Here is a 16,449-nt window from a genome sequence, read left to right on the forward strand (position 1 = left end):
TGGACTCAGAGTGACATTTGACGTGGCGTCCATTTGGTTTTGTAGCTTTGGGGGAACATCTGAAAGAGAACATTTCTGAGTATTTCTGTGGTCCCAGACACAGTGCCCTCTGGAACCTGGGTGCGGACCCTTAAGGAGGAGCGACGCTCTCTCCCGCCTGCGGAGCCTCAGGGCACCATTTCCGGGCGCCCCTTGCGGTCCCATGAGGCCTTTGTCTGAGGGGCGAGGGGCGGCGAGGGGAACAGGTCCAACACGACGACCAGGTCCATTGCACCCTGGGAACTACATTGCCCAGAAACCTCAGCGCCAGTTCGGCGGCTGCTCTCTTAGGGGCGTTTCTGTGCTTACGGAAACCGTTGGGGCGGGATTTCCGGCATCTTCCTCGCGGCGGACATCTTGTTGGCGGTTGGGGTGGAACCGTCCGTGCATAAGTGGGAACGCTGCGGTGGTTCTGAGGTGACGAAAGCGGAGAGGTGCGGGAGGAGACGCTGTCCCCACTGCGAAGAGGCTCAGCGGTGGCGGCGCGTGTGAGGCGGACCGGCCAGCCGCGGGGCCTGTGTCCCGACCCGGTTCTCTCCTCTAACCGCTCGGCGCGGCCCAGAGTGCGATGGCGGTGGCCGCGGTGCTGGGTCCTGGGCAGGTGGGTGCTGCCTTCCCCAGGCTTGGACGCGTCTCGACTGTCACCTCGCCATGCTAAAGCTCCGAATGAGAAGCGCCTGTAGCGATCGGCGCAGCCCGGGCCCGTGTCCAGGGCAGCGGTTTGTTTGCTCGCGAGTGGAGCCCCGTTTCTAACGCCTGGTGTGGGAAGGTGTGACAGGCAGAGGGACTGGCGCGAGCAAAGGCGTGGAGGCGCGACTGAGCCTAGAGCAGTTGGGGAAAACGCTCCTGTATCTGCAGGGAGCACTGTGGGAGTGGTGGTTGTGCCTGCGATGGTAGAATGAAGCCCTGTCATTTCGTCGCGAGGACTCTAGGAGCCATGGAGGGTTTTGAGGGTGGGGGGCAGTGATCTGATAAAGGATTCTAAAATATTCCAATGTTCGTTGACGTGGAAACAAACTAGCTTGAGGGAGGGTTGATGAGGACAGAGGCAGGGAGACCTGTGAAGAGGCTACTGTGATAGACTCCAGGAATGTTGTGGTGGACGGGCCAGAGCAGAGCCAGGAGGGGCTGAGGTGGAGAAATCATTAGATTTGGGATAGGTTTTTAAAGATACAGCCAATAAGCTTTCTTGCTGCATCAGATGTGATTGTGAGGGTGAGGGATAGGTTATCTAAGCTGTTGCTGCTTTTTCCTTTTTTTTCTCTCTCTTTTCCCTTTCCTGAACATCTGAAAAAAGGGAAATGGGCAAGTTGGAGCAGTGAGCACCTTTCAAGGGGATCAGGAATTGGATTTTGGACTTGGTGAACCTAAGGTGTCTCACAGTGGAGGCATCATATGGGCAGCTGGACATGCAGGTCTGGAGTTCTGCTGGAGATCCCAAGGGGCAAGGCATTAGGTTAAAACCTGTAGAGCAGATTTAGGGAAGAGGGATATTAAGGATGTTATGTGGTCCCTCACGTGACAGATGTGAGAGCTATGGCCAGAGTCCAGGGAAGAAGGGGTGGATAGCCTTGAGATTCCTTCCAGAAAGGAGGGATGCTGGCAAATGAAAGGATTTTGGGTGGTATTAGCAGGAAGACAGGACTGTAGGGTATAGGGAGCATGGCCTGCCCTGTGATGGAGACCAAGGTGTGGGAGGCTATAGATTTGCCACCCTATGGGCTCAGCATGATGAGCATTGCCTGTGGAGCAGAGGAAAGGTCAGCCAGATTAGTGGAGAAGCCCCATCTTAGGCACTGTTGCCTAAGTTCCCCAAACTTTCAAGTAAGAAGAGTTGATGAACAACTCTAATGAAGGTCCACTGACAGCTCACCTTTAGAGGAGTGTGCACGAGGTAGGCTAGTTTGGTGAGAGGGCTAGTATACATCTGGCCTGTAGACATAAGTTAGCCACTAAAAATCAAAAGCATGTACATAAAGTAAGTTAAATTTATACCAATGCTTGAGATTGGTTGAAATACTGATGGGCCTCAGTGTTTGGTTACAATGGAAAGTCTTAAATACCATATTTCTTTAAAAGCAGGTAAAACTCAAGTTTTCAAAAACCCATCAGGTCACTTACAAAAGTGTTAAACTTGAGGATAGTCATAGCTATTTCAGAGGTACTTGACATGTACAAGCATGTCTGTTACAAAAAAATACTCCTATGAGGTGGGTACCATTATCACCCCCACAATAAAGATGGGGACAGAAAGATACAGGTTTTTATCCATGGTCACACAGCTGGTAGGAGGCAGCACTGAGCCCTGAGTTACCTGATGTTAAAGAGAAAACCTAAGATCATACCCACTGAAGGGCAAAGCAGGGGTTAGGGGAACAATTTAGTCCATGAGACCCTACTGTGTAAACCTAATCCCAGCCTCACTGTGTTGGTGGCAGAATCCTGTGATCCTTGCAAAAATCTCAGGCCCTCATTCAGCCCAGCTCACCCCCATGATACTGGCAACCTAATATAGGGAATGGTGGCATCCTGAGAATCTTCACCTACCCTTCTTGCCATTTGGTTTGTGGGTCCTAGGATCGCCAAAAGTCCTATGTCCTGAATTCTGTGGAAGAATTTCTATTTCTGGGAAGCAATGGGATGAAGTATGGAATAGTGTCCCAGGCACAGCAACCAGCATTTGCAGATACTTCATTTCAGGCTGAGCCGAAAGTGTTCATGCAACCTAAAGTCTCTGTTATGTCTGGTGGAATCAGAGACTAGGGAATAGGATTCAGTGCAGGAATGGAAGCCTGAGGACCTGGGTTTCTATTCTGAGAGAAGTGGAAGCCCCTGAAAGTTTGGAACTAGAAGACTTTCATCTTAACCAGCTTTCTGTGGCTGTGCAGTGAAGAAAAGACCAAGGTTAAGGAGGAAGGAAGGGAGAACAGTGAGGACCCTACTGCAGCAGTTCAGGTTGTACCAGAGTGGTGGCTGTGGAAGTGGGAGATGTGGTTGCCTTCTGGATTTTTTTTAAGTGGAACCAGCCAGATTTTTTGATGTGGAGGGTGAGAGAGAGAAGGTCAGTCAGGGCTGACCCCACATTTTTTGGTCTGAGAAAATAAAAGATTGTCATCAACTGAGATAGCAATGTTGATGGTAAGGGTAGCTTTCTTAGGTAATATGAGGAGTATAGTTTTGGACATGTGGGATCTGCGATATTCCAAAGACATCTAAGTGGAGGTGTCAAGTGGATAGCTAGAAACACAAGTCTGGAGTTCAGGGAAGGGATTCAGTTTGGAGACATCTACAAGGTGGCAGCCAGTATGTGGATCTGGTAGAGCTGTGCATCCACTTTAGAGAGAGCATCTTTATGTCATGGTGGCTATTCCATTAGGGGTCACACTGTAGGTACAGGCACAGCAAGGTGGCGGTAGGAGGCATTTAAGAGCTAAGAAAAAGGAGGGTGGTGTTCCTGGGAGGGAGGGGAAGAATAGGGTCCAGCAAGTGGCAGAGGGTTCCAGGAAGACTGTGGATGTGAGATGGATGCTGAAGTATTGTAGTAATAAAACTAAGTTGGCAGTGAGGCCAGAGCTGGTCCTTATTCACCTCTTTGTGTGCTCTCCCACCTTTGATGGGACCTGAGGAATTTTAATCAAGCTAGTGGATTAGCTCAGGGACAAACTGGGTCAGCTGGCAAAATAACTGTGCTTGGGGTAGGGGCCCAGTGGTGTGGGCTTTGAATAAGTCAAGCGTTGGGAAAAAGCCCATGACTAATAAGGAAATAACATCTTCAGCAGTACAACAGCAAAGTGGAAAGGGACCAAGTTTAACTGAGATCTGCATATGGTTCTGGATTGCTGAATTGACATAAGAAATAGGGCAAGGATGGGAAGATTTAATAGCTGAGTTCAGGGCTAGATGTGATCTGGATGCATTAACCAAGCATTCTCTGGATGCTGTGTGCAGATTTGTATATGGGGAGACCAAGGAGGTACGGGTTTTGTGCATGTCCATGGACGTGATATGAAGGAGGTGTGGCCAGAAGATTGACACGCACATAGAGATGGAGTGTGAATTCATGGGCCCAGGGCTTTGATACTAAGAACTTCAGGAAAAATGTTGATTCCAGATTTGTGTACGAGGAATAATCTGTGGACCCAGGGATCTGACTGGCAAGAGAAGGGTTGGGACCCTGCATGGCAGGCCCAGAATATAAATGGTGTCTTATCTGTCCACCTGTGTGTGGTTCTAAATGTTTAATGGAATATGAGGAGAGAATAGACAAAAATCACACCAGGGCCTTATAATCTTGTCAGAGTTGGATGTGTGTGGGGTAGCCCAGGAGTCCTGGGGGGAGAGGCTGCTCTGTGCTCAATTATCTAGTTCATTCAGGACTATGCAACCTTTGAGAAGTGTTTGTATACTTCTCCTTGGAGGAGTGGGAGCTACTTGATGAGGCTCAGAGACTCTTCTAGCATGATATAATGCCTTCTGTGCTTTGCACTTAACACTCATGTATCTCAGTGAGGGCCTCACGTATCTCAGTTTTCTGGGCTGGGTTCTGCCTTTCTTTTTTGCCCCAGGAGTTTCTCTTTCTTTCCCACAGCTGGACCTATGGGCACTGCTGTTTTTCTGCTGCCTCATATAGGTCCTCTGGGTGCCAAGCTTCAGCAGTATGCATTTCCCCCTCTACTTCTTGCATTCCCCAACTCCTGCTTCCCTGAAGCTTTGCCAGAAAGATTGGGGGTCAGGGGTTTTAAGGTCAACTCAGTAGATACCACCCTGGTTGGCCTCTCCTTGGCCAGATGACTGTGTCCATATTCATGACACCTCTGGGCTTCAGGCTCTACCTACCCTTTCCTTCTAATTAACATTTCCTTGGGTTTGCCATTGACATGAATTTCAGTCATGGTCACTGTTTGTGGGGCCCCCTGGGCTGGTCCTACAAGACAGTTTTCTAAGGTTCATTTTGTAATATTTGTTTTCTTGTGATTTTGCACAGGTAGGTTACTCTGAACTAGTGCTTGTACATTCACCTGTCCCATCTTTCCCCTGTGACTTGTGTCTTCCAGATCCTCTGTGGTCGCTGAACTGTAACAGGAGAGAACTCTGGATGTCTGACTAAGAGGGCATGACTCTAGCCACAGCAGGAGGGGCTTGGATAGGCCCTGGTGAGTGGGAGCTGGGGCATGGTGTGATCTCAGGGTCATATATGTTCACATAGTTCCAGTAACCTGTCCTGTGCCACCACTGTTTGGTGCCAAGATCAAAGATCATAACTTATTTCTGTCTTTTCCTCCCCATTGTGGACACTCTTGTTATTTCCATTCTGACTTCATACCCAGGGCTATCCTCCCCCACTCTCTACTAGAAGGTTCTCCACTGCTCCCTCTGCAGTGCTTTCTAATATTAGACTACATTAATGTGTTATAAGATGTGCACATATCCTTAAATAGTTCCTTTATCCTTAAAGAGTTACTCATTTTTAGTCATATTTTCCTGGACCTGCATGATGTGGCCCAATTACAGGACGGGGATGACACAGAACACAAAATAACAACACAGACACACATGGACATGACAATGACTTGAGTGACCAATGCACCGGTTGCTTTATTTTTATATCCCCCAGACCCAAGGTTAGTCCTTGTATGTGAGCATCTGAGCATAGCAGTGATATCAGTCAATTCTGGAGTTGTTTCAAAAGGGAACAATTTCCCATAGTCTCAGACTTCAGAATGGTTACTAAAGTTAAGGTGCTGGACAGAGCTCAAAAGCCAAGGCCGAGATAGGCAACATAAAACAACGCAGCCATTTAAAGTGCTTCTTGGTCTCAATCCCAGGCGGCGGCTCCTCCCTGGCCCCCTGGTTGTGCCTGTTTTAGGTCACCCCCCCCCATGGGGAGTCTTACCCATCATTGACTACCAACCATCGGGGGCCAGTTCTTAGGAGAGTTCTTCTTATTCTTGTTCTCATGGCCTCCAGACTCCCACCATGGGGGCCCTCTGTGTGGGAGTTGGGAGCATTTGCTTATGTGTAACAACTCAGGCCTCTTATCAAGTCACAAGGCAGCAACCGTGTCTGAAGAAAATGCTGACTACTGTTGCATCGTCAGGCAGCACATGTACATTACAGGCTGTAGTGAATGATTAGTATAAGGCATAACATGAGAATCAGCCCCCAACACCTGGACACACATTTCTGTGTAGCACTCACCTGTCACCAGCCAGCCAAGACCCTGCTAAAAGTCATTTGCAGAGGATTAAGTTGGAGATAATGCTTGCCTCTTCTCTTTGCACTACACCCCATTCTGTGTCTTTGTCCCTCATGAGGCTTTCTCAATTCTGTGATTCTTGAATCCCAGTATTGTACAGCAACCCTTTCTTCAACCCCATCCTAGCTCTGTTCTGCCAACAACCCATGGACTCAATCCTGAGTAGGCTAGACACACATTTGTGATCTGGTTGCCTCCTCTAACCAAAGTACATCACCAGTATTTTTCTGCCTTCAGATTGTTGGCGTGGGGTGGAGGATGAAGAGGCACCTTCTCAGCAGAGCATTTCTGGAGCGTCACATGTTAATACTTCTGAGGCAGGTTCATCCACACAGACGCCTCACTCTTGTGGCATATGTGGCCCCATCTTGAAAGATATTTTACACCTGGATGAACACCATGGAACACACCATGGACTGAAACCTCACACGTGTGGGGCATGTGGGAGACAACTCTGGTTCAGTGCAAATGTGGGCCAGCAGCATTACAGTGTAGAGAAACCCTTAAGAAGGGATGAAGGCAAGGCTTCATTTGGGAAGAATGGTACAGTTTGTGAAGAACTTCACCTATCAGAGAAGCCCTTTATGTGTGAAAAGGACCAGAAGAAATTCCTTGATAGTTTGGGTAGTCATCAGCAAATAACTTCTCGTAGCAAGAGGAAGACACCCAGGAACACTGAAAGTGGGGAGGACTTTTACATTGGACAAATGCATTACAAGTGCAGTGAATGTGGGAAAGCTTTTAGCCGCAAAGACACACTTGTCCAACACCAGAGAATCCATAGTGGAGAAAAACCTTATGAGTGTAGCGAATGTGGGAAAGCCTTCAGCCGCAAAGCCACACTTGTCCAACACCAGAGAATCCATACTGGAGAAAGGCCTTATGAATGCAGTGAATGTGGAAAAACCTTCAGTCGAAAAGACAACCTTACTCAGCACAAAAGAGTCCACACTGGAGAAATGCCTTACAAATGCAGTGAGTGTGGGAAATACTTTAGCCATCACTCCAACCTAATTGTACACCAGAGAGTTCACAATGGAGCAAGGCCTTATAAGTGCAGTGATTGTGGGAAAGTCTTCAGACACAAGTCCACACTCGTTCAGCATGAGAGCATTCACACTGGAGAAAATCCTTATGATTGCAGTGATTGTGGGAAATCCTTTGGCCACAAATACACCCTTATTAAACACCAGAGAATTCACACTGAGACAAAGCCTTTTGAATGCACTGAATGTGGGAAATTCTTTAGTCGAAGTTCTGACTTTATTGCACACCAGAGGGTTCACACTGGTGAAAGGCCTTTTGTGTGCAGCAAATGTGGGAAAGACTTCATCAGAACCTCCCACCTTGTTCGGCACCAAAAAGTTCACACTGGAGAAAGGCCATATGAGTGCAGTGAATGTGGGAAAGCCTACAGCTTAAGCTCCCACCTCAATCGACACCAGAAAGTTCATACTGCAGGCAGGCTGTAGGAGTACTTTTAACACAAGACTCATCAGTCAGATGTTGAACCTCAGATATCTGAACATTGACATGAGGGAGATACCTTTTGAGTGCCAGGTACATAGGAAGTTTCCAGGGACTGTGTTGCACTTTCTCACCTTCTCAGACTCCTTGCCATATTTATGTCATTGTCACTGTGGCTGAAACCATTTTAACTCTACCAGCTTAGTGACCCTAACATCCTCACAGAAAGCAGGACTTTGTATTCTCTCCAATGGAGAGAATCATGAGACTCTTGAATTTACCAGAGATCTTCATGCCCATCTCTCTGCCTAGTATAGGTGTTGAAATGACCCATCTTTAGCCAAGAGGACCTAAGCTGTATTCTGCTGGTAGCTTACAGAGAAGGTTTACCTTCTTTATGGACATTGTTGGTCTCATGTGATACTTGTGATGGATTTTCCAGCCTCCATTGTCACCCAGCCTGGGAAAGTACTTCCCTCCTGTTGCTCTGTGATAATAAAGGCCTTATAGTTTAAGCCACCTTTAATCTTGGGGGTTCTTTTCACTGTCCAGAGTGGATTGAAAACAGGCTGTGCCAAACTGAATTGGTAAACAAAACAGCCTTTGTGGGGGCATCCAACTTTTTGTGCCTCAAATGGGACAGTGGGTTCGTGGAGAACAGTTCTCAGTCCAGTTTTGGTGTTAAATTCCATTGCTGACAAGAGCTTATTATTTTTTTTTTTTTTTTTGAGACAGAGTCTCGCTTTGTTGCCCAGGCTAGAGTGAGTGCCGTGGCGTCAGCCTAGCTCACAGCAACCTCAAACTCCTGGGCTCGAGTGATCCTTCTGCCTCAGCCTCCCGGGTAGCTGGGACTACAGGCATGTGCCACCATGCCCGGCTAATTTTTTATATATATATCAGTTGGCCAATTAATTTCTTTCTATTTATAGTAGAGACGGGGTCTCGCTCTTGCTCAGGCTGGTTTCGAACTCCTGACCTTGAGCAATCCGCCCGCCTCGGCCTCCCAAGAGCTAGGATTACAGGCGTGAGCCACAGCGCCCGGCCGACAAGAGCTTATTAAGTAAGAATTCAGATCTTTGTGGGCTTCATTAGTCTGGATTTCAGTTATTTGAGGGCCCACACATCACCGTAAGGGTGCAACTGTTGTGACAACCTACAGTGCATTTGGAAGCAGCATGGATTGGGTGTCTTGTTTCCAGTGTATGTCCCATAGTCCTAACACCGTTGAGAGAAAGCTGTTCCTCAGGACCTGCTGAGCTGAAGGTCAGAATCTAGCACACAGGTCACCACTGAGGGTAAAACCTAATGCATCCAGGAGGGAAACTAACTTGATAGAGAAACATTGGGTATGAATAATTGGGATTGGGGGAGACTGCAGCAAACTAGAGGGGAGGTCCCCCATTGTAAAAACACATTCACAAACATTTTGGTCACTGACCGTATGGGATCAGATGTACAGAAATTCTCAAGGTTTCCAGGACTGTGTCGCTCATGTCCAAGGTCACTGGTGCAGCAAAAGATGCAGTTTTCTTAGACTATTGTGCCTCCTAGAGTTCTCTACCTAATGTCTTTGCCACACAGGCAGTAACCCTGAGAGTAACAAGATAATGTGGTCCGAGGATGTAGCTTTTGTGAACAGCCAAAGTTCCTGGTGACTGTTGGAAATGACCTTCACTGCTTGCCAGTTTTTCTTGCTTCTACAGAAAAGGTGATCATCTCAAGGCATTTGGAGTGAGGTAGAAGAGTTGCTATTGATGTCCAGTCACCTAGTTTTCCAATAGAAGTGGAAGACAGATTTTTAAATGGAATAAATTTTTATAGGTTCTTTGAGGTACAATCAGTAGGCAGTATATCGCACATACTTAAAGTGTACCATTTGGTAAGTCTTGATGTCTTGATATATCTAATTACCTATGAAACCATCACCCCAGCAATGACATTGGACACATCTATTACCCCCAAAGTTAGCCTCATGCCCTTTCATAACCCCTCTCTCAGCCCTTTCTTTTTTTTTTTTTGAAGACAATGTGACTGAATCTCAGCCCTTTCTGAAGCCCTCCTTCCCTTGATCCTTAGGCAACCACTGAGTACTTTTCACTACAGCTAAATTTTGCCTTTTCTAGAATTTTGTGTAAATCTAAGTGTTTTGATTTTGGGTTTTTTGGGTCTGTTTTTTATGCAACATAATTTGAGATTTGTCTATGTTATATGTATGAATAGCTCATTTTTAAAATTAAGTCGTAGTCCACTGTAGGGATACATCACAGTTTATCCATTTATCTTAATTGGCATTTGCATATCCCCCATTTTAAAATATTGAAAAGCTGCTACAAATATTCACACATGAGTCTTTCAAACTTTTTAAACGGGGCCAGTTTACTGTCCCTCAGACAGTTGGAGGGCTGGACTATAGTTTAAAAAAAACTATGAACAAATTCCTATGCACACTGCACATATCTTATTTTGAAGTAAAGAAACGGGCAAAAACACCTGCATGTTGCCTATGGGCCATAGTTTGAGGACGCCTGCTCTAGAGAAATACCCATGGGTGTGGCTACACAACCTTTTGCTAATATCAAGATCAAAAGATCAGGATATTGCATCATAAAAAGCTCTTTTAAGAGATTAAGTATGACTTGCAGGTCCCCTCAGTACAAACAGAGAGCATCTAAGAAGTTTAAAGGTATTCTTCAATCATCCCAGCAAAAGCCAAAAATAAATGGGATTATAGAGGGGAAAAAAATCAGATAAACCTCTTGTCTAATGGAGGGAATCCCAGTGATACACAGGAGACTCACAAAGTTCTTGAAAATTATGGGGTCTTGCTCTGTTCTGGTTGGAGTTCAGTGGCATGATCATAGCTCACTGTAACTTTGAATTCCTGAGTTCAAGCCATCCTCTTACCTTGGCCTCCAAGGTGCTGGGATTACAAGTGTGAGCCACCACACTTGGCTTGAAAATTTTATACTAGTAGGAACACTGTCACCGTAGATCTAAAGGGACAGTGAGAGAATGAAATTAAGGAGTCTAGAACTTCCATTCTATACATATGAGACTGATAGAAATCTGAGCTGCCAGTCCTTGCTACCTTACATGAAGAAGCAAGGATGACTCAACAAAGGAGAGCCCAGATTGCAGAGCTGGGAGCCCTGTGGGCAGGGCCCTGACCACAGATGGCATTCCCAGCTCTTGATACCTAAAGGATTTTGCTAAACTGGATTTCAAAATTTTTTAGGACTCATGCCCCCATTTCCATTTTCTCCCCTTTTGAAAAAATGCATTATTACTGTTAAATGCGTTAAAACTATTATCCTAGGTCTGTCCCACCTTTTTCTTTTGGGAGCAGATAACTAGTTTTCTATTTTGCAGGTCCACAGATGGAGAGGAAGTGTGCCCCAGGATGAATTATGCTCAAACCCTCACCCATACCTGATTTTCTTTTTTTTTGAGACGGAGTCTGACTCTTTTGCCCAGGCTAGAGTGAGTGCTGTGGTGTCAGCCTAGCTCACAGCAACCTCAAGCTCCTGGGCTCAAGCAATCCTCCTGCCTCAGCCTCCTGAGTAGCTGGGACTACAGGCATGCACCACCATGCCCGGCTAATTTTTTCTATATATATTAGTTGGCCAATTAATTTATTTCTATTTTTAGTAGAGACGGGTCTCGCTCTTGCTCAGGCTGGTTTCGAACTCCTGACCTTGAGGGATCCACCCGCCTCGGCCTCCCAGAGTGTTAGGATTACAGGCGTGAGCCACCACACCCGGCCTCTCCCTGCCAATTAAATAAGAGTATTCTTTTAAAAGCAGTTGTAGTAGGTCTACAGCTAAATTGAGCATAAGGTACAGGAGTTCACATATGCCCCCTTTCCCTACAATATGTACAACCTTCCCCATGTAAAGGAAAAGAGAAATCTCAGGACCCCCCAACTCCTTATGCAAAAGGGAAAGTCAAGCCTGGAGGCTGAATCATGCAACACCCTTCTCCAAATGAACAGCTGTTCCTAACATTGTAACATTGTGCATCAGTCAGATTCCCATGGGGAAGGTAAAAAGCCTCAAGTATCTATCAAGGACTGCCCATCCCTCAGCCCCCACCCCCAGTTCATTCATAAGAAAATTCCTCTCTGGCCTCCCATAAGCTCTGCAAGCTAAGTCTAACTCCTAAAACTAAAGTCTGTTTCATTACACATTAATAATGTTGATTAAAACTTTATCTTCCCTGGTGCAGAACAGAGAAAGGATAAGATCAATTATTCTTCCACCTACCCGGGGATATCTGCATAATTGATTTTTTCTTCACTCCTTTTTCTCTTCAGAAATTTACCTTACCTTATATAAAATGTAGATTTCCTCAGCCTCATAAGAATGTAACTACTTCCCTCTCTACCCACCCCCTCCTCCTTTTTCTTTTTGTATGTCTCCTCCCCTTTAAATACTAAAGTTCCCTAATCCCCCTTCAAAAACAGTCTGTGGTTTGTCTTTTTCCTGGGCACATCCTCATACTTTGGCTTAATAAACCTCCATTGATTGAGATCTTTGCCTCAGTCACTTATTTTGGGTTATCACCCAATATATCAATATCCCCAGAGTGGTACATTTGTTAAAAATCAATGAACTTATCACCCAAGGTTTGTAGTTTACATTAGGGTTCACTCTTGGTATTGTATATTCTGTTGGTTTTGACAAAAGTATAATGACATGTATCCATTACAGCGTTAAAGCATGCCCCTGGCCAACAAATGCACTCCTTGTGGCTGAGGTGTTCAAAGTTAAAACAGAACAAAGTGGCAATGGCTGGGTGGGAGCATCATACACTCTGTGTTCTCAGAAAGATTCAGAAGGATGTGAAAGTGTCACAGGACCTCCCCTTTCCACTGTGTTTCCCCGAAAATAAGACCTCCCCATAAAACAAGCCCTAGCAGGATGCCTAAGCATTTTCGCAATAGAAGCCCCACCCCGAAAATGAGCCCTAGTGATGGACGTGGCCACGCAGCGCGTCTGCACACCCCAAGCATGTCGTCATGGAGTGGTAAAGAAGACGAGCGGCCCTTCTCATCTGCCCCGTCAGAGCTCTATTGCCCCACATGAGAGATTGGGGCTGATGGTTCTGAAAGAAATAGAGTCGCAAGACATTCAGGATGGAATTCGGGGTTTGGAGAGTGATCATGATGTTCCAGAAGACGACGACTTAACTATATTTGAATAAATGTAGATTGTTGTACCGTACTTAAAAAAAATGACACATACCCTGAAAATAAGCCCTAGGGTGTCTTCTTTAGGAAAAATATAAGACCCTGTCTTATTTTCGGGGAAACATGGTAGTTCTTGTTGTTGGGTGTCAGTGCCAAGATAAACTATGGCTGGAATACACACACCCCTTTGAAAGACATCTGGCTGACAGAGACTTCTGATTTGGGGCTTGGAAACCACCCTCAACTATTTTGACCAATCAGAGCTACACAAATTTGGATCCTTCCTTTGCATAAACAGACCTGATTGAGGACTGGGTCAAGAACTTTCCTATTTGAGCCAGACTCTCCTTTTGTTTTTCAGAGAACACAATTTCACTTGTGGTGAAGGCTGAGCTTCCCCAATATACAGAATTATTTTTAATGAAAAATAAAACTCTTCCTATTTCCTCTTCATATCTCATGGTCTTTTTTTAACAGTGTACAGAATAGTCTCACTGCCCTAAAAATCCTCTGTTTTATGTGTTCATCCTTTCTTTAGCCCTGTCCCCTGGCAACCACTGATCTTTTTTACTATTTCCATCGTTTTGCCTTTTCCAGAATGTCATGTAGCAGGAATCATATATCATGTAGCCCTTTCAGATTGATTTCTTCCACTTAGTAACATGATTTAAGATTCCTCCATGTCTTTTCATGGCTTGATAGCTCATTTATTTTTAGTGCTAATATTCCATTGTCTGGATATACCACAGTTCGTTTACCCACTCACCCACTGAAGGACGTCTTGCATTGTATCCCAGTTCTGACAATTATGAATAAAGTTGCTGTAAACATCCATGTACAGGTTTTTATGGAACACAAATTTTCAACTCATTTGAATAAATACCAAGAGTATAATTTCTGGATCACGTAGTAAGAGTCTTTAGTTTTGTAAGAAACTACCACATTGTCTTCCAAGTGGCTGTACCACTTTACACTCCCACTGGCAATGAATGAGAGTTCCTGTTGCTCCATATCCTCAGCAGTGTTTGGTGCTCAGTGTGTTTAATGTTGGCCATTCTATTAATAATAAGTGTATACTGGTATCTTGTTTTAATTTGCATTCATTACCCTAAGGGCATATCGTGTTGAATATACTTTCATATGCTTACTTGCCATCTGTATATTTTTGGGGAGGTGTCTGTTCAGATCTTTTGCCCATTTTTAAGTTTTGTTTGTTTTCTTATTGTTGAGTTTTAACAGTTTTTCTTGGTATATTTAGCATAACTGTCCTTAACAGAAAATATTTCCAAATATTTTTTCTCAGTCTGTGGCTTGTCTTTTCATTCTTTTCACAGTGTCTTAATTTTAATACAGTCCAACTCATCATTTCTTTTGTGGATTATGCCTTTCGTGTTGCATCTAAAAAGTCATTGCTTCTTCTTCGGGAAAACACGAAATGTCGGAGGATGCCGGTGCAGCGGGAGGGCGCGGAGGCCCCGGGGGCCCTGGAATGGGACCGCGGCGGCTCCCGTGGAGGCCTCGGCAGCGGCATTCGTGGCCGTGGTCGCGGGTGTGGTCGCGGCCGGGCCGAGGTCGCGGAGCCCGCGGAGGCAAGGCCGAGGACAAAGCGTGGATGCCCACCACCCAGCTGGGCCGCCTGGTCAAGGACATGAAGACCAAATCCCTGGAGGAGACCTATCTCTTCTCCTTGTCCATCAAGGAGTCTGAGATCATTGACTTTTTCCTGAGGGCATCTCTTAAAACATGAGGTTTTGAAGATTATGCCGGTGAAAAAGCAGACCCGCGCTGGCCAGCGGACCAGGTTCAAGGCGATTGTTGCCATCGGGCACCACAATGGCCATGTCGGTCTGGGTGTTAAGTGCTCCAAGGAAGTAGCCAGTGCCATCCGAGGGACCATCGTCCAAGCCAAGCTCTCCATCGTCCCCGTGCGGAGAGAATACTGGGGGAACAAGATCGGCAAGCCCCACACTGTTCCTTGCAAGGTGACAGGCCGCTGCGGCTGTGTGCTGGTGCGTCTCATCCCTGCCCCTATGGGAACTGGCATCATCTCGGCCCCTGTGCCCAAGAACTGCTGCTGCTGAGGGCTGGTATTGATGACTGCTACACCTCAGCCAGGGGCTGCACTGCTGCCCTGGGCAACTTCGCAAAGGGCACCTTTGATGCCATCTCCAAGACCTACAGTTATCTGACTCCTGACCTCTGGAAAGAGACAGTATTCACCAAGTTTCCCTACCAGGAATTCACTGACCATCCTGTCAAGACCCACACCAGCGTCTCTGTGCAGAGGACCCAGCCTCCAGCTGTGGCTGCAACATGGCATTTTTATACAAGAAAAATAAAGTGAAATTAAGTCTGTTAAAAAAAAAAAAACAACAAACTCATTGCTTAGCTAGCATTCATGGGATGCCAAAAAACAAAACAAAACAAAACAAAAAAACGTCATTGCCATTCCCAAGATTATCTAGGTTTTCTCCTATGTTATCCTCTAGGAGTTTTGTAGTTTTGTATTTTACATTTAGGTCTATGATCCATTTTGAGTTAATTTTTGTGAAGGGTGTAAAGTCTGTGTCTAGATTCATTCATTTTTTTGCATTCAGATGTTCCAGTGCTAATTGTTGGAAAGACTATATTTTCCCCATTGTATTTCCTTTGCTTCTTTGTCCAACATCCGTTGACCACAGTTATGTGGGTCTACTTCTGGGCTGTTTATTCTGTTTCATGGATCTATTTGTCTATTCTTTTGCCAATGCCAAACTGTGATTACTGTAAATTTATAGTAAACCTAGAAGTTGGGTAGTGTCAGTCTTCTGTGTTCTCTTTCAATATTGAGTTGGCTTTTCTGGGTCTTTTGCCTCTCCATATAAACTTTAGAACCATTTTATTAATATTCAAACACAACTTGTTGGGATTTTGATTGGGATTGTGTTGAATCTGTAGATCAATTTGGGAAGAACTGACACCTTGACAATACTGAGTCTTCCTATCTATAAATATGGAATATGTCTCCATTGATTTAGTTCATCTTTGATTTCTTTCATCACAGTCTTGTAGTTTTCCTCATATAAATTCTGTACATGTTTTGTTAGATTTTTTTTTTTACAATGTGTATGTTTTATTTAATTTTGGATTTGATAGCCTGGGTCATCTCTGGTTCCCAGGACTATGACCCTGGTCAGTCTCCCTGACCTCTGAGCCCACACAGGCCCTGCCACAAGGGCAGTCAGGTGTCTGGCAGAGTGGCTGCATCTCTGAGGGGCTGGACTCATGTGACAAGCTAGTGGGTCCTGTGTAGGCATCAGAAACTGGTTCACTCACAGTCCACCCGAACGTCCATCAGAACTTTGCCCCACGCCCAGGCACAGGGTCAACTTCAAGGATGGATGATGGGGGCCAGAGTGGCCTCAAGGGACCAGGGAGGAGGCTGCTGGATCACCTGGGCAGGAGGGCTGGTGGATGGACAAGGTGTTCATCGAGGGAGGTGGGAGGAGCAGGCAGATTC

At 45.7% G+C, this 16,449-nt stretch overlaps 1 protein-coding gene and 1 pseudogene across 2 annotated transcripts; both read left to right on the top strand.

Moving 5' to 3' along the window:
• Window positions 1-375: 375 nt before the first annotated feature.
• On the top strand, window positions 376-8,281 carry ZNF134 (zinc finger protein 134). 2 transcript variants are annotated; one of them, XM_012763575.3, is made up of 3 exons: window positions 376-640; window positions 5,094-5,192; window positions 6,533-8,281. In XM_012763575.3, exons 2-3 carry the CDS (start codon window positions 5,153-5,155, stop codon window positions 7,765-7,767), a joined length of 1,275 nt encoding a protein of 424 aa, XP_012619029.1. In that variant the 5' UTR covers window positions 376-640; window positions 5,094-5,152; the 3' UTR covers window positions 7,768-8,281. The 2 variants fall into 2 exon arrangements, with proteins under 2 accessions (XP_012619029.1, XP_075849422.1); XM_075993307.1 differs by having other exon boundaries at window positions 387-473.
• Window positions 8,282-8,416: 135 nt separating this feature from the next.
• On the top strand, window positions 8,417-16,002 carry LOC142861122 (small ribosomal subunit protein uS5 pseudogene; annotated as a pseudogene).
• The last annotated feature ends 447 nt before the right edge of the window (window positions 16,003-16,449 follow it).

This window comes from Microcebus murinus, chromosome 16 (genome assembly GCF_040939455.1).
Source record: "Microcebus murinus isolate Inina chromosome 16, M.murinus_Inina_mat1.0, whole genome shotgun sequence".
Lineage (NCBI taxonomy): Eukaryota > Metazoa > Chordata > Mammalia > Primates > Cheirogaleidae > Microcebus > Microcebus murinus.